Source organism: Equus caballus, chromosome 11, assembly GCF_041296265.1.
Source record: "Equus caballus isolate H_3958 breed thoroughbred chromosome 11, TB-T2T, whole genome shotgun sequence".
In the NCBI taxonomy this organism is placed as follows: Eukaryota; Metazoa; Chordata; class Mammalia; order Perissodactyla; family Equidae; genus Equus; species Equus caballus.
In genome coordinates, this window is record NC_091694.1 from 52743298 (window position 1) to 52764255 (window position 20958).

The 20958-nt window shown below is 51.4% G+C and overlaps 1 protein-coding gene across 18 annotated transcripts in view; it reads right to left on the reverse strand.

Moving 5' to 3' along the window:
* Positions 1–20958, reverse strand: part of GAS7 (growth arrest specific 7) — a 219070-nt gene that overhangs the window by 28501 nt on the left and 169611 nt on the right. For 10 of the 18 annotated variants that reach the window (XM_023653502.2, XM_023653503.2, XM_070226546.1 and 7 more), the window contains exons 4-6: positions 20277–20362; positions 11328–11381; positions 3236–3325 (exon numbers count right to left, since the gene is read on the reverse strand). In XM_023653502.2, the coding sequence (XP_023509270.1) occupies positions 3236–3325; positions 11328–11381; positions 20277–20362 (230 nt within the window). The remainder of the gene's footprint in view (positions 1–3235; positions 3326–11327; positions 11382–20276; positions 20363–20958) is intronic. The other 8 variants (XM_070226552.1, XM_070226558.1, XM_070226557.1 and 5 more) reach the window with 1 other exon arrangement.

Consider the following 20958-nt stretch of genomic DNA (forward strand, 5'->3'; position numbering starts at 1 on the left):
CGTCATCTGTAGACCTGGGGAAATAAGGGCCCACCTTACACGGTCATTTCTGGATACATGACTTACGGAAACAGCTTAGCACTGTGCTCAGCGTATGCTAACTACTCAAAGAACGGAAGCCCTTCTTAGCTACTTTTAAACAGAAGTCAGGACCCAGGGAAGATGGCCAAGTCAATGAAATGGGAACTTAGTACCCAATCCATTTCATAAGCAAATACTCTTAAAATTTCAAAAATTAAATGCTTTTTCATTACTAGAGACAAAGAGGGGCATTTATATAGTTAGACGTAAAGAAAAAATGTGTGATGATTTTTCAGTATTTCTGGGCTATTGGCAAAGATATGAAACACTAGATGAGTAGGTGGTGATGGCTCCTAAGATGTTTTTGAGGAGCAAATTGAAGAATTAATTGAAGAATGTAGAGAAACACTGACGAGAGAAAATCAAGAACTGATAAATTCTACAAAGTCAATCCCAATGACCGAGAGGACCCAGCAAGTTGGAATCATTATAAGCTAGAAAATATGTGAACTAGTTAATTTCGAAGTAATAGATATCTCTATGAAGCACAAACTTAAAATATCAAGAAATGTTTCAGCAGCTCAAAGTATAATAGTAATAAGTGCTAATTTTTAAAAAAGTAATAAAAAAAATTTTTTTAAAGGGAAAAAAAAAATTAAATGCTTTTTGTTTGTTTTGCCTGCACTTCCTCCAGGACGCCTGAATACCTCCTTCCTGCTCGCCCCCTGCCCCACCTCCTGCCTGGCACCCCCTAACGCAGCCTTCCCTGCAGGACATTTGCCCCAGCGTCTGCCCACACAACCGTGGCTGCTGGAGAACAACCCTCAGAGCCTCCTCAGCCCCGGGAGGGCACCAGCCCAACACCATCCTCCTCCATTGCGGCCTTTCCCACCAGGACCCCAGAGTCAGACGCTTTGATACTTAAGGGAAGGAGTAAAAAGTACATCCTTTGACATCACAGACAGGTGCATGCATGAGAACCCTGTCCCAGGACCCAGGAAGGCCCAGGTCCTCGTCTCCACTCAGCCAGTGGGCGGCATAGTCAGGTCCTTCTAGTACTAGGCTATGCCCACCCCCCACCCCCTGACCTTGAAACAGGAGCCGGTTGCAAGCCTAAGATCCTTTCCAGAACAGACATTTTAGGAGAGGGGAATGGAGAGGGGTTGGTGATGCCTGGAAGGAACCCTACTTTTCATTGTCCAGTAGATGAATGGTTTTACGGCCATATCCCCGTTTCCTCCCAATGTGAAATCCCTTCCCAGGCTGCCCCGACCCGAGGCCCTCTGAGCCACACAGTAATATCCCTTGTGACAAGGAGGTCACCACCCCATGGGGCGCACTGTGTCACAGTGGGGCTGCTCCGGGCATTTAAAGTTTCTCCAAGGACATTTAAGATTTGTGCATTTCATCGTATGACTACTACATCTTGATAAAAAAGCAAAAGAAAAATTAGCCAAAATACTGAGTCCCAATCTGCCTCCCACACGGGATGGAAATGCTGAGTGATTTGTCCACACCAGGGAAAACCAGCCAGAAGAAAAGGGCTTAAAGACTGTATCAGCAGAGAGATTTCTATTAGCAGAAACGGCCTTGAAGGTCGGGGAGATAAACACTAGAGTAAGTATCAGAGTCCCAGGGGAGCTTGAATTAAGATGGGAACTCACAAGTGTCGCTCTCTTGGATGCTGCTGACCAGCGCAGGACCACACGCTCCCCTCGGCTCCCTGACACCCCCACCCGATACCCCACATGCTGACTCCCAGCTCCCCAGGGTGCCCATCCCAGGGCTCAAGCTACTCACCCTTGAACGCTCCATGTCCTGTGCCCCTCTCTAGGGACGACCTCTCCAAAGCCAGCTATTTCTCTCCGTCTGGGAAAGAGCCACCATCTTTCCTGCCCTCCCACATCCACCTGCTACTTTCACTCCTGCCTGCTCCTAGTGTCTCCTCCCTGCATGACACACATAAACCAGATCCCATCATATTCCTGCTTAAAACCCTCCGACACCTTCGTACTACAGATAGAACAAAATGAATGCGCTACGGGGCCTCCTGACCCCCGCTCACCATCGCCTCTGAGCTCACCGCCCTCTCCCAGGGCTGTGTGACACCAAAGCCAGGGCCCTTTTTATAGCGTTCGCTGCCTCTGCACAGATCGCAGAAGACCTGGAAGAGACACAGCCGGGGCAAGAGGAGCTACCCCTATGGAGGCGGCAACAGGAATCACCGGGTATCTCCTAAAGCACCGTGATTTGGTAGAAAGAAAAAAGCACTTTTGTCTAGTACTCGGTTAGCAAATCTAAAAAAGGATAGATAATCCATTCTGCGTGGTGTGAAAAAAAAAGTTTTTAATTTGTTTATTGTTCCTCAGGGTGTTTGCAAAGTTTTTTTTAAGTTTACCATTCAATGGTTTTTAATATATTCACGAGGTTGGGCAGCCATCACCACTATCTGACCCCAGAATGGGGTGATCTCATTTTGAAAGTCATTACTCACTTTAAAATGCAAATATCCAGGACTGTCCCCAGAGGTTCTGAGCAGTAGAACTCTACATTTTTCAAAAGATATTTAATCGTGGAAAAATATACATAATTTACCATCTTAACCATTTTTAAGTGTACAGTTCAGCGGCGTCAAGCACATTCACATTGTTGTGCAACCCTCACCACCATCCATCTCCAGAACTTGTTTTTATCTTACAAAACTGAAACTCTGGACCCATTAAACAATATGCAAAAGTTCCAGAACCACGGAATTATTAAAGCTGGAGCTCCCTACACATCCTCATGAAAAATCTCCTGACTTTGATGGAAACAGTGAGGCCATCCAAGGGGACAAGTGAAGCACTCGTCCAAGGTCACCTACAAGAGTGACCAGGGCAGGTCTGGCACCCAGATTCTTTTAGTGAAATTGATTCTGGTTTCCTGTCTTCACTGAGCAGCAAAGAAAGTGACCCCTCAGCTTACTCACATTCTGGTGGGGGTTTCCATAGTGCCACGAATGAAAACCCCACTGATTCTCTGAGATTTACGGAATGATTTGGAGTCCAAGAGGGTCTTAGAGTTCCTGCCTCAGATGCTAAACCGACAGCCAGCCCTTTAGGGGCTTCAATAGGAGAAGCCCTCTGCTCAGAGCCCAAGGCCTCTCCTGCCCCTCCAGAGTATCCACTCCTGGTCCTCGGAGCCACGGTGTGGGGGAAACGGAGGCACCACTTACCCAGAAATAGTCGCAGTAGCTCCACTCGGTTGGTTTCAGTAGCTGCTGCTCCGGCATCGTGTCTGGGTGAGGGAACGTCACACAGTTTATCTGTAGGGCACAGAACAAGAAAGAAAATTAGCTTGCTGGAGGATTGGGAGAAGCTGGGAAGGCTCTGTTCCCAAGACACAGCACTAAAGAGGCCTCCCTTTAGGGCCAGCTTGACAGAGCAAACATGCACTGGGATCTTGGGATGCTCCAGCAGCCGGCATTTCAGATGAGGGGCAACCAGCAGGCACACCCACCCCAGAGGGGCTGGAACCAGTACAAACTCTCTGGAGGGCAGTGGAACAGGATCTATCAAAATCTCAAATGTCTAGAGCCTTCCAGCCAGCAGCTGCACTTTGAAAAGTCCATCCCACAGATACATTTGCACATGCGCAGTGATGGACGGACGTGGTTTTTCACCATAGCACTCTTTGTAGTAGCAAAAGACTGGAACACACCTCCACCGTCCATCAGCAGGGGATGGTTAAAAAAGCACGACAGACAGGCATCTGTGGGACTCGTACCCATGGTGAAAGACACAGCGAGAAAGTCCTCATGTATCGATAAGGAAGGTGTGCCAGGATATACTGTTGGGGGCGGAGAGCAAGATGTAGAATAGTATTCACTGCGTGCTACCGTTAGTGTACAAAAAAGGGGGAGGACAGATACACATTTGGTTATTTATGTACAATCATGCACCACATAATGACAGACCTCATATACGATGGTGGACCCATAAGATGGGTACCAGAGAGCCTTGGTGTGTAGTAGGCTCTACCATGTAGGTCTGTGTAAGCACACTCTATGATGTTCGCACAACGACGAAATCACCCAACAACACATTTCTCAGAACGTATCCCCGTCGTTAAGCAACTTATGACTGTACAAGATACTTCTGGAAGCTGGCAACATCATTTGCTTCTGGGAAAGGAGGTATGTGGCTGAGGGTCGAGGTGGGAGGCTACCTTGTGAAGCGTATCTCAAGATATGCATGATATTCGTGTATGTTCATGATGCTCGATGAACAAAGGGAGTTTAAGTGATCATCAGGGTGCACGCCGGGGGCTGGCCCCAGCCCAGGAGAGGGCAGTGTCTCTGGAATCTGTCTCGGACTTTTCCACCCAAGCACATTTGCGGCGCCCCTCACTTTGTGTCCTGGCAGAAGTGGCTTTGCTGCTCCTGCTGACAGTGCTTCAAGCCCAGATCAGGAGCCGCCTAATCCGTGCTCTTTGTGGGAGGTGCGGAGACTTGGGGTGCTGTCGGCCTTGAACCCCTCACTGCAGCCCCAGCGTGTGAAGTGGGAGCCGTCAGATGTGTGAGGTGCGAGCAGGGCAGAAACCCCCCAGGTGCTGGATTCCAGTGCCAGGCAGCCACTCAAACGCGGAGCCACATGTCACAGAAGTGCAGCTTGGGCTGGGGGTGAGAAGCCTCGGCCTCGGGAAGGGGTGGGGGCTGTGGAGGTCTAAGAGACAGATTTCTCCCAGCTCCCGCCAACTGTGGTCAAACCAGGATGAGGAGTGCAGGTTGTCAGCTTACATGATGACTTGAGAGAAGCTGGAAATTGGGATTTTTATGTCGTGTCTCAATTTTTACATGTTGGCAATTAATTCAAAGTTAATAATAATACCAAGAACCACACTGTGTAATCATCTCCTCTGCCAGCTGAGTCAGGCTCATGGGGCCCCAGCCGTGACCTCTGGTTCAGGGACTCAAGGGCGGCTGCCAGGGGCATGGGCCTGGCTTGCAGTCCTGGGAGGAGAGGACAGGAGAAGTCTGAGCCAAGGAGGGAGATCCCTCCTCCTGGATACTGACATCTGGCTGACGTGAGGGCGGAGACTCTCCCTCTGGAAGGAAGCATGACACGGTAGGAAGGACCAGAGAACACTGGACACCGAATTCCTCCAGGTCAAGGTGCCACTGGCCTTCAGGAGCCTGCTCAGGGGGAGACGAGCCTTCAACGTCCAGCATCAGCCAACGGTCTCCCCAAACCCTCTTTTCAGGCTAACACCCCAAGGTGTGTGCAGAGATGAGGCTCCTTCTAGGGCTTTGATGACCATTGTCGTGTGGGCCTTACTTGCGAACATCATGGAAACACGGGATGGATTCCACAGTTTCACATATTGCTCATTCCGTGTTCTGGCTATCCTTGTTTCAACAAACAATGGTGGTCACAGTCCATCTTTATTTTGCTTAATAAGGTAGTCCATAATTTCAACCAAATTTAATGATAAATTCACTATGCCATTACACTGGGCATTAAGAATCCTGGAACTAGGGGGCTGGAGGCCTTACACCCACTCTGAAGGGGGTGTAAATGTCTTCTCAAGGGCCCTGTCTGGGTCTAGAAGGCCCTGGAACTCCCACTGAAGGAGAGCTAGCTGGGTTGGAGGAGAGGGGACGGGAGGATAAGGCCTCATCTCTCTTGTGGCTTCTGCGACTTTGTGGGGACATCAGTCCTTGGATGGACTGGCCAGGGGTCCCAGGGTGCCTGTCCTCGCCTCTGTCAACTCTGGTTTTAGGATTTCTCAGCCCTCCCACAGGGATTTCCCCAAATCCTCACAGAGCCCTGCACACCCTGGGGGGCATCTCGAGAACTGCACCTGGCCAGCCCCTCGTGGGAGGCAGCTGCAATGACTCAAATTCCTGGGGAGCACTTCCTTGGGCACCCTGCCAAGAGCGTTGCACGCATTCTCACTTCATCTTCCCAGCAACCGCATGAGCCACGTGACATTGGCCTCATTTTATACGAGGGGACCGAGGACCACAGAAGTTAAGTATTTGACTCCAGCCTGGGCTGAGGGCAGAACTCAAGCCCCCAACCACGATGCTGGTCAACAGAACACTTGCTCGTCCACTTTCCACGGCAACACAGCTCTAGATTCCCCAGCACTCTGCACACACACGATTGCAATTATATGTCTCCTGATTGTTTACTGAGCATCTCTCTTCCTCGCCAGCCCGTCTGCTCCATGAGGGGAGGCAGACCACCTTGTCCTGCTGTTTCCCTGGTACCCGGCACAGCATGGGTGCCTGATGGGTGCTCAGTACAGGTTTGTCGGGGCAACAACTGGAGGCTAAAGACAAGGTATAACCTCTGCCCTCCCGGGGTTATAGCATTGTGAGGAAGGCAAACCAGTAAACAAGTAACGGCAATACTTTGGGATGAATCTACGGCTGGGGTAAGCATGGCGTACAGGCTATGGGAAGGGCCAGGGACTCAGGGGAGGAATCTCAGAGGGAGTGACATTCAGGTAGTAAGAGGAGGATTGAGGCGGGGGCGGGGCGGGGGGAAGGTGACAGGTGACCAGTGCTGCAGGGGGACAGGCCCAGGTCTGAGGATGCCCCCCATGGCTGGGGAACAAGCTGCTCTGTGAGGCTGGGGCTCAGAATCCGGGGACACTGAGGCTGGAGGGGCGCGGAGACGGGGGAGCGTTTGGCAGGGGAGTGCCGTGTGTGGGCTGCTCTGGGGCGAGCCCGCTGCAGCGCAGCCGCACTGGAGCACCAGAGGGAGAATGCGGACCACGACCCCGACCCCGGGGGGAGGCTCCACAGTGACAGGAGATGCGATGGCAGCCCAGAGCAGTGCAGTAAAGAGGATGAGGAGGAGAACACGGGGCACTTTACAGACAGACTTCACAGCACTGTGATGTTAACTCAGTGAGTGTCCACCAGGGTGACTTTGCTCCCTCCATCCCCCCCAACACCTGGCAATGTGGAGACATTTTTGATTGTTACAACTTGGGGGCAGGGTTGCTACTGGCATTGGGTGGGTAGGGGCCAGGGATGCTGGAAAACATCCCACGCGGCACAGGACAACCCCCCAGAACCAAGAGCTCTCCAACGGGAAATGTCCGGAGTGCCAAAGCCCTGAGTGGACTGGCCTGCGTGGACAGGACTGTTTCCGTTCCCTGAAACGAGAAACTAGGGGTGGGAAGAACAGACGATTCCGGGGAGAGGGAGGCAGTGGAGGGGGTGGTGAGAGCTGTGGGGTGTGCTAATATCTGGGAAGCAATCAGAGCTGAAATGTTTATTTGTAGCAACCTATAGTGCAGGATCATGCCCAGATGAGGAAACTGAGGCATGGAGAAATGAAGTCCCTTGCCCACTATTACACAGCTAAAAAGTGGCCGGGCAGGGTTGGGATCCTAGTTCCTAATTCCTGGGCCACCACTCTTATGACTGCCCTGTGCTTCTATGACCACAGGCCTCAAAGGCAAGGCTCAGTGTCCCTGGATCAGAGGGGCCGGAAACAGAGAGCCAGCCTGGGATGACCCCGGGCTCGATCCAGCAGTGCTCCAAGGTCCAGAGAGAGAAGAGAAGGGAGAGAGGCCTCTGCCCCTGGAACCCTCCACGTGCGGATTCCTGTCCCATCCACCTCTGCTGCTCTGGCACAGAGCTCGTCCTCCTCCCAAGGCGTCCTGGGCACAGCAAGTGCCTCAATTCCATCCTCTACCGGCAAAACAGAGGGGGTCCTAAGGAACCACTTCTGCTCTAATAAGAGCTAATCATGTGCCAGCCACTGTTCTAAGCACTTTACGTGAATTAGCTCATTTAATCCTCACAACAATGCTGTAAAGCAGGGATATTATTACCCTATTTTACAGACGAGGAAACTAAGGCACAGACAGGTTAAATAACTTATGCAAGATCACCCAGCTTGTGTGTCATAGTGGAGCCAGGGTCTGAAGCCAGAAGATCTGGCTCCAGGGTCTAGGCACTTAACCTGTGTCACACTACCTTTCCAACACACTGAGACGGACCTATGCCACGCCCCCGTCCAAGGCAGGGGCTCATGTAGGAAGGGGTCCTTGACAGGGAGCAGGAGAGGGGTACGCCTCCCATTGTATACAGAATAGGGGAAGTTCTGGGAGCCACTCCCACTGTTGCTCCCCCTGAGATCACCATCCTTAAAGCAGTGGCATCTTCGCTCTGGCACCAATTCTTCTCTCCAACACTCAGATAAATAGTCACACACGCCCCCCCCCCCCCGAGAGTCAGAGTGTCCCCTGTACAGCTCAGGTTCCACCAGGGCCATCCCACACAGGGGCAGCCAGAGCCAAAAGGGCCGCCCCCACAAACTCTCCGGGGGGGCCTGAGGGGACAGCAGTAGTCACTCAACAAAGGCGCCTGGCCATGGCACGAGAGCCGCTGAACACAAGTGCGACCCACCCAGGGGGCCTGGCGTGGGGAGGCCTTGAGCACACCCCTGCCCCTTGCCCCTGCCTGGCCCAGCATGGAGGCTGTGCTGGAGGGCAGGGGCCACAGCTCCTCGCCCACCTATCTGACCAGCCGCCTGCAGCACAGACGAGGACATGGTTTCACAACCAAGCAGACCCCGAATTTCCTCCTGGAGAGAAGCTGGTCTGGGAGGCTGTGGCAGGGGAAAAGCCAGAGCTGGGGTCTGTGGAAGCAGAAAAGAAATGACCCCAAGGGCTCAGTTCCAGCCCACGAGCTCCCACCCAGGGACCACAGACAGGTGACATCCAGAAGCTGAGGCTGAGGAAAACAGGAGTCCCCAAATTCCTCTTTCTAGGAGAGGAGTGTGGCCGGGTGGCTTTGTCGTCATCTTTTCTGAAATCCTCTAAACCCTGATACATCATGTTTGCGCCGAGGGCTGTGAGCTGCCGTGAGTGCCTGTCACTCCCAATCCAGCAGCCTACTTGATTGCCGGCCCCGCCGAGGCCCTAATGCTGTCAAGAGGCTCACGTATCTGCCCTTCAAAACGTGTTCTGGGCCGGGTGGGGAAGCCGGAGCATCAGAATCAAGCTCCATCTTCGCCCCTCAGCCCCACCATGACCCAGACTGGGACCTGGATGCACCACCCTCTGCTGCCCAGGCTTGCAGATTTCTGCTCCGCGGGTCACACAGCGCGAGAAGTTGCTCACTCCATCCCCACAAGCCAGGGAGACATTAGCTTCTGCCCCCACCTCCTGGGAGCTGGGCTGTGATTCCCTCCGTCCCCTCTGAACAGCCCTGCAGTGTCCCCTCCTTGGGAAACTGTCAGCTCTGGAGGATCAGGACCCAGGCTGAACCCAGGGAAAGCCAGTGCTACGTGGAAGGGAAAGAGCAGCGATACAGACGTCTTCAGCCCATCTGCAGCCTGGAGCTGTGTGGGGTCACCTGGGCTGGCAGCCAGCAGACCCAGGTCATCCTCACTCACTCTGTGCCCTTTGGCCAGCCCTTCCCCTGCTCAGCTTCCCCAGCAAAAATTCCCCAAGACTGGAGTGTTCATTTAAAACCTCTGGGGATATTGGTTATAATGCAAACTTTCCCGCCGAGTCAGCGGGAAGGAGGAGGGAAGGCCCCTGAGGCAGGTATGGACAAGGAGTGCAGCCAAGGAGACCCTGGGCCATGCCCAGCCCCCTGGGACAAAGCCCTGAGCTCTGCCTGAAGGACAGGACACAGCAGGTGACTCAGGCCCTCCTCCAGGCCTGGGCATCATCAACCAAAGGCCTCTTGGGCAAGTCCGGGAGGCATAACACTCTGCTTTTCGCTTTACATTTCTCTTTCTCACTCTCCTACAATTCTAATATATCCCCCTCTTGCACTTTCTTCTCCCTCTTTCCCCCTATTTCAGGGAAGTTTTGGGAGCTTCTGCTTTGCCCCAGCACTCTGGGGCTGTTTTGAGACAATCTGAAGATAAGGGTCTGTGGCCTTGGGAAGTCTGTCCCGGGGCTGCCCCAGTGGCCCCTCAGCTCCAGTAACAAGGAGGCTGCACAGACTCAGTCCACACGGCTGAGCCGCCCTGCCCTCCGGAGGCAACTCCCACCAGGGAAGGGTAAGAGCACAGCTCTGGAGTCCTGATGCTTCCCAGCTGTGTGACTTTGGGCAGGATAGTGCTCTGTGCCTCAGTTTCCTCATCTGTAAACAGAGTGACAAGAATACTAGTGTGTTTCCAGCACTCACTATGTGCCAGGCTCTAAGTTGTTTCCAAGTAGGGACTCATTTAGTCCTTATACCATCCCTGTGGCGCAGAGCCCACCATCTCCCCATTGCACAGATGTGGGCATTGAGACCCAGAGACCTGCCCCAGGCTGTGGCCCAGCTAGTAGGTGCTGAAATTGACACTCTGGGTAGAGTCCAGTTCATAATCCCCAAACTACATCAGTGCCCTCACCCACACCTCACACCATGAGTGGAGAATTAAATGGGCCACTCAGCTTGCTACTTTGCATAATAAAAGCACACAAAGGTGGCAGCGTTATGTCTGTTGCTATTGTTTGCCTGACCCTCTTTTTCCTCCCAAGCAGGATTTTCAGCCTGCCTGAGCCAGGGGAGCACAGCCGCTGCTGGTTTCAGCTCCGTGGCAGTGGTCAGAACGGCTGAGAACTGTGCATGACGGCGCCTGAGACAGCAATGCCCCGCTCCCGGCTTGGCTGCACTTGTGTCCAAATAGCAAACCCAGGACCACACTTCTCACATCTCCAGGTTCTCAGCTGTCTGAGCCGATGGACAACTCGTTTCTCTAGATGGAGGAGGCACTCATGTCCAGCGCCCACTTTCCCCGAGCACAGGGCAGATGTCGGGTGCAGGGGAGCCTCTGCTAGCCTCCACGTGGGGGCTTGGCGGGCTTTTGGAAGAGCCCCAGGAGGCGGTCTGGCCACTCGGCAGAGGCTGCCTGCTTCCCATCAGGAACTCCCAGGAACTCTATTCTTAGGGCGCTTTCTCTTGCTTTTAACTTTGACATCTTCCAGAAGTTACCCTGCACAAAAGCAACCCCGCCGTGGCTGTAATTTACACGTCACGTCACTTGCACAGGGCACAGTCCACCCCCTTCAACCCACTCCTGTACTTGTACCATCCCCTGCCCGCCCCGCAGAAATGGCTTCGGCATCCTCCCAACCACCATCCGGAGAGAAAAAGTGAAATATGGAATCAACAGACGGAAGGGGGTTGGGGGAGGCAGGGGGAAACTTCGGCTACATCCAAGCTTTGGAACTTCCCCGATTCCAGGCTGGGCATCGCTTCCACTCAGCGGTCCGCACTGCCATGGCAACAGCCCAGCTGTGGCTGAAAAGCCCCAGCTTGACGCTCAACCTGTGAGCACGCCATAGGAGCCACTTACCGTGATGGTGTTTTCCTTGCTCTGCTTTTTGCCTGGTGACGAGGATCCCAGATTCTGGGGAGAGAGGCAAGAAACATCATCAAAGCTGTTCTCCATATTGGGCATTCTTTTTCATTCGGGTTCCCTGAAGGTGGAGGGATTGGTTAAAAGCCCCGTGCTGGGGAAGTTCGGGATGCTCAGGCTGCCGTTAACTCCTATGTCACCATACTCTGCGAGAGGGCAGGCAGGAGCATCCTGACCCCACGCTGCTCCCGGCTTGAAGGCAAACTGGAGGAACCCTCCAGCAGAGGCTCCAAGGGAACGGCTCCAAACCAGGTCTGCCTCCTCTTCTCCCAGTCTGTGATCTGGGGAGTTAACCCCTCAGCTGCCCTCTGCTGGTGAGTGGTTCCGCGTGCTGGCTGCCTGAACCTGCAGAATCCACCCGGAAGCAGGGGGTTAAGGCAGATTGCAGGCCACCGCCTCCTGGCACTGAGGATTCAGAACATGACATCTCATTCTGAATTCCCCAGGTCCAACACATCAAACCCTAAATGTGTGCAATGGGCACTGGGGCGCTCGGCCACCTCCAGGACTTGCCGCTCTCCCAACCCTGAGAGCTGGGAGGGATTTTCAGCTGAGCCGTGTTTCGGCTTTCATTCAGACTTTGGATTGCCTTTTTGCGTCTTCCGGTTGCCGGCAAGAAAACCATCGTCCCAAGTACTTCTGAGCCCACAGGTCCTCAGCAGCTTGCCCCACTCCCAGGATGGTTCTGGCACGGAAAATTAAGGGCCGCCAGCCGAAAACACCACACTGGTCCTAAAAGCCTATGACCCTAAAGGGGAGCATCAATTCTGGTCTCTATTGTCTCACTATTAGCAGTTACACTACAGATTCAGTAGGGTCCCTGAGTGGGACATGTGATGTCCACTCCTGTCTTGAGCCACACGACAAGCTGGGAAGCAAGCTCACCCCTCAGGCCCTGTGGGTGGCCACTGTGTGTCCTGGGACTTGGTGCCTTATCCTTTCTCTAGTGGAATGTAAGGCTGTCAGGACTTCATGGAAAAAAGGCCCAGAAAAAGCATGGAAAGACTTTTCCAGCAAGTCTCAGGGAACCAGCAGCCCCCATCCCTGGGCCAGCACAGCTCTGGACCACCTGGGAGGATGACATCCAGGGGTGGGGGTCAGCCCCTGCCTCAGGAACTCATCTGCTCATCAGGCAAAAAGGGAGCTTGACGGAGTCCTTGCTATGGTCACCTCAGTCCCCTGCTCCCATCTAGACCTATTTTGGCTGGTAAGTAAAGTCAACTAATGAAACCGAGGGACCTTTTAGATCATCCATTTCACAGGCAAGAAAATGAACTCACTAACCTTGACATCTTGCTTTGGAGTGTGTCAGAATTAACTGGGGAATTCGCCCAAAGCTGAGTCCCAGCTGCACTTCCCAGAGCTTGTGACCCAGAAGGTCTCAGGCAGGGCCAGTGCCTCTGATGCCAACTCTGGGGACCTCCCTTGGAGGCACACTGACCTATGTTCTGTTATTTCATCAGGCTCCCTACTTAAGGCAGCTGCCCCAGCAGTCCCAACAGGCTCTGGGCAACGTCAAGCTTATGACCAACTATAGCTTCCGCAGATGTTTTTAATGCATCAACTCATCCAGGTCACCCACCCTGGTCTCTCCCAAGCTAGCAGTTCTGCCCCAGGGAACTTGCTAAAATTGGGCCGCCCAGGAGGGAGGCAGGCAGAGGCTGCACAGCACGAACCCCGGTGCCCCTCTCCAAGGAGAAGAGACAGGTGCAGAGCTCTCTTACAGGCTCACTCATGCAGAGGCTACATGCCAGGGGGGGGAGGGGGGAGGGGGAGGGGAGGGGAAGGGGAGTCTTTGGGATGGGTCCTGCAGCTTGTAACAGTTTCCCTGTCGTGGACACACAGCACCACCGTGCTCCCACTCCAGCCCACCAGGAAGGGCAACCAGTGCACCAGCAGCCCTGGCAACAGCCTTCGAATCTATATTTTGGTGCTGATGGTGATGGTGATGAGGAGAAGGACGAAGAGGATAACTACTAGTGGGAGGAAAGTCTGCAAGGGCCCCTGCCACTGAGTGCTTGCTTCTGAGGCAGGCACCAGGCTAGGCATTGGCCATCCTCCCAACCCCAGCAAGTTCAGTGGCATCAACTCCATTTTACAGACTTTGAAACTGAGGCTTGCAAAAACTAATTTGTCTAAGGTCACAAGGCAAATAAACAGAGGAAATTGGAACGCAAGCCCGAATAACTCTTTTCTCTAGCTTCCACCATCTCTCCACTTTTAGACCTGGGACAGTCTCTTGTTTTCCAGGTGTCTCTGCAGGGGACAAAAAAGATCTCCATCATCCACAAATATGGATTTGGGGACCACTGTGTCCAAGGCTCTGTAGAATGAAGCTGGACCCCAAGGCCACGCCCCTCCCTATAACTTGGGCCAGGACAGGAGTGCAAGTAATGGCATTGAGGGTGACGTTCCAAGGGTGTGTGCCAGCACCTTCTCTATCTCTGCCCTACAGCTGTGCAGATTCAGCTGGGGGGACGGGCAGAGGATCACAGGTTCTTCCAGGCAGTCTCAGGCTCTGCACTTGCTGCTGCTGACCTCTGCCTATTGTTCCAGTGTCATATACATAAACATATGTCATATCCGTGCATCATGTACATATATATGCATCACATACACACCCCACAGCACTACACTGAAAGGGCCCAGGAGGAGTGAGACCTCCGTCTCGGTGGGAACACCTACTAGCTGGAAGCTGGTTTCTAAATACTATTGCCCGCTAAAAGGAACTCACGTTCCTTGGCAAAATGGCCAATTCCAAATGCCAGGTGGACCTGGAACATCTTATTGTGCTGAGAGGTAAGAAAGTGTCCAAAGAATGCCACGATATAACAAAAGGACCCAGGCACCAGCTTAAAGAGGCTCCCACAAGCCAAATTTGGGACAATTTGAGCATGAATGTGAATAATGACTACAAGTGATTTACATAAAAAGGCGAGGAGAGAGAGAGGGCAGCATTTCTTTATGGAAGAATGCCAACAAAAAACGTACAAGGAATTAGAAAATCATCATTTGCAAACCCCAAAGTCGAAACGAATTTAGTCCGTGATTATTAAAGATGCTCAAAGCGGTGAGTGCAAAGATTGTTAGGGAACAGGATAGGCACATGGTCTCACCCGATTACCCCACAGATTACTGACAAACTAAAAATGGAAAACGTCCCCCTCAAAGGAGAAGTCTGGTAGCCACCACATTAACCCAGAGCTCAAACTCAGCATCAGCAGCAGGTGAGAGCCTGGAGTGGGCGGCTCCTGGGGCCACGGCAGGAAGCACTGGATAGGCCCCAGGTGGTATTCTTGCCAAAACTGCTGAGCCTGAGTCTAAGCACAAGCAAACAATTAGACCAAGAATGGAGGTCATTCTACAAGACAACTGAGCTGGGCTCCAAGGAACAAACGAGTGCAGAAATCTAGTCTAGACTTAAAGAGACTAAAATGATAACTGAGATGAAATGGCAACGGCAAATCCATACAATGGAGCATTATTTAGCCACAAAAACCAAAGTACTAATACGTATGACATTGACGGACCTTGAAATACTATTCTAAAGTCAAAGAAGCCAGAGTCAAAAGACCACAGATGGCGTGATTCCATTCATACGAACTGTCCAGGACAGGCAAATCTATACAGACAGAAAGCAGATCAGTGGTTGCCTAAGGGTTATGGGGATTCTTTCGGGGTGATGAAAATGTTCTAAAATTGATGTAACAATGGTTGCACAACTCTATGACCACTGCGTTGTACCCTTTAAATGGGTAAATTAACTGCTAAGAGAACTACATCTCAATAAAGCTATTTGGAGCGAGCGAGAGACACCAAAGAGATATAGCAACTGATGTGTCCATGTGTGAAACCTGAATGGATCCTGGACTGGGAAGAAGAGCAGTATTTTGAGGACAATTGGAGAGTACGAATATGGATAATATATATATCAGATGATTTTATTTTATTGAGGTCACATTGGTTTATAACATTATGTAAATTTCAGGTGTACAACATTATATTTCAGCTTCTGTATAGACTACATTGTGTTCATGACCAAAAGTCTACTTTCCATCCATCACCACACACATGTGCCCCTTCACCCCTTTCATCCTCCACTCACCCCCTTCCCATCTGGTAACCACTAATGTGCTCTCTGTGTCTATGTGTTTACCTTCCACATATGAGTGAAATCATACGGTAATTGTCTTTCTCTATCTGACTTATTTGGCTTAGCATAATACTCTCAAGGACCATCCATGTTGTTGCAAACGGCACCATTTTGTCTTTTTTATGGCTGAGTAGTACTCCATTGTCTGTGTGTGTATATACACGACATCAGATAATATTATTGAACTAATATTTTCTCAAGTGTGCTAATGGTACTGTGCTCATGCTTTCCCCCGCAGGGACACATTCTGAAACATTTATAGTTAAAACCGTATGTCAAGAATTTGCTTTAAAATAACCCAGTTGGGGATACAGGGGTTAGCGGTTGGGAATGGGAATATAAATGAGATTGGTCAAATAATTGTTGAAGTTACACGACTGGTCCATGGTACTTTATTTTAGTATTCCTTCTATTTCTATAAACATTTGCAAATCTCCATAATAAAAGTGCTTTTTTTTAAAATTTCCTGTGCCTATGATTCTAGAAAGTTTTTCTCCTTCCCTTTTTTCAAATCGCTCCCAGCCTGCTTTCCTAACCCCACCTGGGCCACTGTACTGTCACTGTGAGGTGAGGACCACTCGAGGGTAGTGATGCACAGGGCAGTGCTTGGTGGACTGCAGTGGGTCATTTGCAACTGATCCAGCAAGCCCCGCTGTGCATGTCCTCTCCCCGCCATCTCCTGCCCTGTGAGCAGTCTGGTCCCACCCCCTCGGCATTTGGGATCCAGTATGAAGCCTCTCAATGGCTTCTCAGTTAGAATAAAACCCAAGCTCCTCCAAAGAGGCCCGTGCAGACTCCTCTAGCCTCATATTCCAGCCTCCCTACACCTGCTAATTTAATAAACCACAGCCCCACTCGGCCTCTACAGGTTCTTTGACATCACTGCTCTCCTTCCTGCCTCCAAGCATCCACATGTGTGTTCCCTCCATCTGGAATGCTACCCCCACCCCCCACCCCCACCTCTTTGCCAAGATAAACCCTTGCTCACCTTCCCAGTCTTAGCTTAAGTCTCTTTCCTTACAGAGTCTATCACTGACATTTCCACCACCACCCAGCCAGGTCCGCATAGCACGCACGTCCCCCAGCCCTTATCACTGCTGGGACAAAATAACCATTTATCTCATGTCTTTCTCCAGCATTAGCTATAAACCCCCATCAAGGCAGGGGCTGTTTCTGTGACTCAGTGCCTGGTCAAGAAGTAGATACTCAATAGAAAGTGTATTATTGAATTGTGGGGGTGGGGGGGTGGGGGGACATTAAGTCCATGAGCTCCCAGCATTTCACCCCTTTGTCCACTTCAAACTCCATTCTCCCATGGGCCCCTTAGGTCTCTAAGCCCTTAGTCACAATCCCTTTCTTCTCTCCTGTGTCTTCCTGGGGGAAGTTCACGGGAAGCCAGAACGACTGAAAGATGGGTCACAAAAGGGCCTGGGCGCTGGTGGGCAGGTCCCTTACCCTTCCAGTCCCTGGGCAGAGATCAGAGGGCTCCCACCACAGCCCCAGACAGGAGGGCAGGGGACAGGCTAGAATGTGCTTCTGCAAAGGCTGGCGAGACTGTCAGCCTTCGGCCCCTCTGCGCCCCACAATCAGGTGGGCCCCATTTATCCAGTACCCAGGCAGCCCGCCCCAGGGCTGCAGACTTGAAAACCTCCACTGGGTGGCACTAGATCACCACACCACCTGTGCCCAGCCGTCCAGGTCTCCCAGGGCTGGGCAATGGAGAGGGCGGCCACCCCAGGGGCTGCTGGGCACCCAGCCATCGGTCCTCCCATGACGGGGCACGGTGGGGACACAATCCTGGTTTCCATGAAGATTAGGTATGTACTCCCCACCTCCACCAACATTCTAATTTCCCTGATTAGCTGGCTCAAAGAGGAACACAACAGGGTTTTTTGACCAAACCCTGAGCAAGCCACCTGACCCACCCACCCACCCATCCATACATTCTTCAAATACTACTAAGTCATAATTGCCATGAATTATAACTGACAGCCTGGGACAGGGTGAGTAAATGTTATGCCCGCTGAAGAGTGCTGTAGATACTTTGGGGATCAATTGTTGGTAGCACTCTCTGTAAATACGAGACCTTCTTAACCTATTTCTATAACTGGCCTCCAGCACCTTTGTGGAAAGCCAGCTCCACAGATTCACAAATCCCTCCACGGCCTAACAGGATAATATTCCACCTTATGGTTCCGGGAACTGGTGAAGAAATGCATATTTGCTCTCTCCACAGACTGCGTTATTTATTTCTGTGACTTCGATGACACCTCAACTCTCAACATTATCATCCAAGGAGACTATGCTCAGCTCCGCCGGTCCTGAAGCGGTCGTGCCCGCCCAGGCCTGGGGTCTCTAGAGCTCTCCTTCCCGGAATCCCCAAGACCAGTGCCTTGCATCTACCTTCTTGTTTTAATAACGCTTATTGTATCTGCCTGCTATAAAAGTAAAATGTGTTCATTTCATTAAATTTGAAAAATACTGGAAAGCGTAAAGAAAAAAAAAATTACTCACGGTCTTGGAACCAAGGTTTCTCAACCTCAGCGCCATTAACCTTTTTGAACTGGACAATTCTTTGTTGATGCAGGCTGTCCTGAGCATTGTGGGATGGTCAGTAACATCCCTGGCCTACTAGATGCCAGTAGCACCCCCACCCCAGTGGGACAACCACATGTCTCCAGACATTGCCAAATGTCCCCCGACAGAGCGCCATGGTCTTAGATGCAGACTCAACTACCATCGATGTTCTGGTTTATTTTTCTTCGAGTCATTAATCATCACATATGAATAGCTTTCCTCCTCCCAAATAAGACTGTACACAGTTTGTGTTCTGCTTTTCCCACTCGATATTATGTTATGAACATTTTCCCAAGTCATTAAATTTTCCTCAGAAGGCAGCTTTTTAATGGCTGCATGATATCATTGGCTGGACGGACGGTCAGTGCCAAAGTCCATTTTGCCCATCCCCTATTGCTGGACGGTTAGGTTGGGTCCCATGTCACTGTGCTGTAAATAATACTTGAACAACAGCTTCACACATAAATCAGGATCCCTGAACATATTCCAAGACCAGAGGCTAGAAGGGAAATTCCTGGGTCAAAGGCTTAGAGTACACACGGTCAAACTGGCTTCTGAGAAGGTTGCATCAGTATACATTTTGTTTTAAATGGTTGTGTAACAACTGCATAATATTTCGGGGTCGGGGGAACCACGTTCTATTACGAAAGGAAGGAAAAATGATTGGGGGTGGGCAGGGGGTCCAATATTCTTCCTGACGATACCTAGGGTAGCACCAGCTTTTTCAGTTACGTTATATCACAGCAGAACTTCAGCGGACGTCTTCAAAAAAACACCCCCAGTCAGATGGCAAATCAAACAGACTGAGAGTGGCTGTGTTGAGAAGGCTACTTGGGGCTCAGCAGGAAACACGCAAGGCCAGGGCAGCGACGTGTGCCACGAGCTGGGGCGTGAAGAGGACACACACATGCTGTGCACTACTGACAATGCCTGGAGCCTCGAGGCTCAAGTGTGGTCCCTGGGGTCCCCGACCAGCGGCACTTGTATTACTTGGGGGCTGGCTGGAAACACACAACCTCCAGCCCCTCCCTAAACCTCCTGAATCAGAAGCTGCATTTTAACCAGAGGCTCAAGTGATTCAGAGGTAAGAAGGCTTGGCCCACTCAGACATCCAAATTCTTTCCCAGAGTTTTAACTGACCTGAACCTGAGCCCAACATTCAGCCTCCTAAGAGAACAAGTTAATTACATTTCCGAAAATTAACACTCTTAAGCTGCACTTAAAGCTAAGTGTCACATTGTAGCCTGCAGTAACTGTAGTAACAGATCGCAAGGTGTTCTTTCAGTGACTGGCACCGGAGTGCCCACTGTTGTTGGTGACAAGCAACTATTGTTATCAGCAACAGCATCATCATCACCACCACCCTTGGGGCCTGGCATTTTAATTCCTGGAAAAGGTTGGCAGAATTTCGAGGCTTCATCAAGAACATCTTCTTGATAGTCCACAGGTAGACTATAAATAAGACTAGTCTTTAGTTTCTTAGACGAAGTTTAACGCAACTTAGAACCACAGGGCTTGTCATCAAGGGCCAGTCTGACCACTTAGTAATCAGGTCAACCTGAACAAGCCACTCAACCAGTCTGAGGCTCAGTGACCTCACCTGTAACACCAGTACTGACACATACCACAGGCGTTTGCACAAGCGTCAGCTGAGATGACAAATGCAAAAGCAGACTGGGAATCTTAAAACATACTCCCATTTCTTCCCGTCCTGTCACTGCCTCTATGCTAGATTATTAAATACGGTAAAACATTTTACAAAATGCCACCCTGGGTGAAGTCTGGGGTGGGGGAGGGGCACGTAGAAAAGGAAAATGGCCCACTGCATCCATATTCCTAAAGTGATGGAAGATCTGGACTCTACGTCTCAGGAATCCAGACAGCAGGATGGAGCCCCCTGCTCCAGCAACAGTTCCTATCCTACCACCATCAGCCACTCCAAACTGCCCTCGACTTCTGGAGAAACCAACAAGTGACAACCGCCCCCTCCCCCAGTCACAGTACACTGGAATGGCCCAGATATACCAACCACTTTCTACTCAGGGCAGAACTGGGCTGTAGCCACCTGGACTCCCGTCATGTCCTTGTCTTAATGACCCCTCTTCCTTGGGCCTGCATACACAGCTCCCCCTACCTCCCGTAACAGGACCCCTTACCTGGGAATCACCGGTGGATTTTCGGACACTCATGTGGGCAGTCTCGGGAGGGTGCGCTGGGGTCCCTGATGCGTGGTATCCATTCACTGCGGGGACAGAAACACTGCTCAGATGCCACAGTGGCCGTGGGGGGGGCGGGGACCTCCAACTTTCTGCAAACACAGCCCCTTCTCCCACCTCAGGGCCTGCCTCTGAGAAGTCTTGCAAGGCTGGCAGCACCTCTTGGGATCTTACCAGTATCTGCAGAGCTGGAAAGGGGTTGAGAACATCTCTCTAATCCCCAGAACCCAGTTATTGAACTCATGGGGGACCAAGTTGCTTTTTGAACCGGAGAGGAAAAGAAATGTGCTTCATAGGAGGCGAGGTCACTACAGCCCAATGGCCAGGGCCAAAAATGCCGCATCAGCTGTGGTCACCGGGGCTGGTCAAGGGTCCAGTCTCTCTAGAGTCAGCAGGCCCCGCCACCGCCTTCCTGAAATTCCTCTGAAGCACCTTCTCTCTGAGGGCCTTCTCCACCCTCACCCTACGTGGGTATAATGGAAAGAGGACTGGTTTTACTGGTTTCCACGAAATTTGCCTTTGCCAATTAATAGCCAAGTGGTCAGATGATATCCTTCTTGAGTCATAGCTTTTTCTAAAGTTAAAAAAAAAAAAAAATTCAAGGCTCTGAAATTCCATCTTT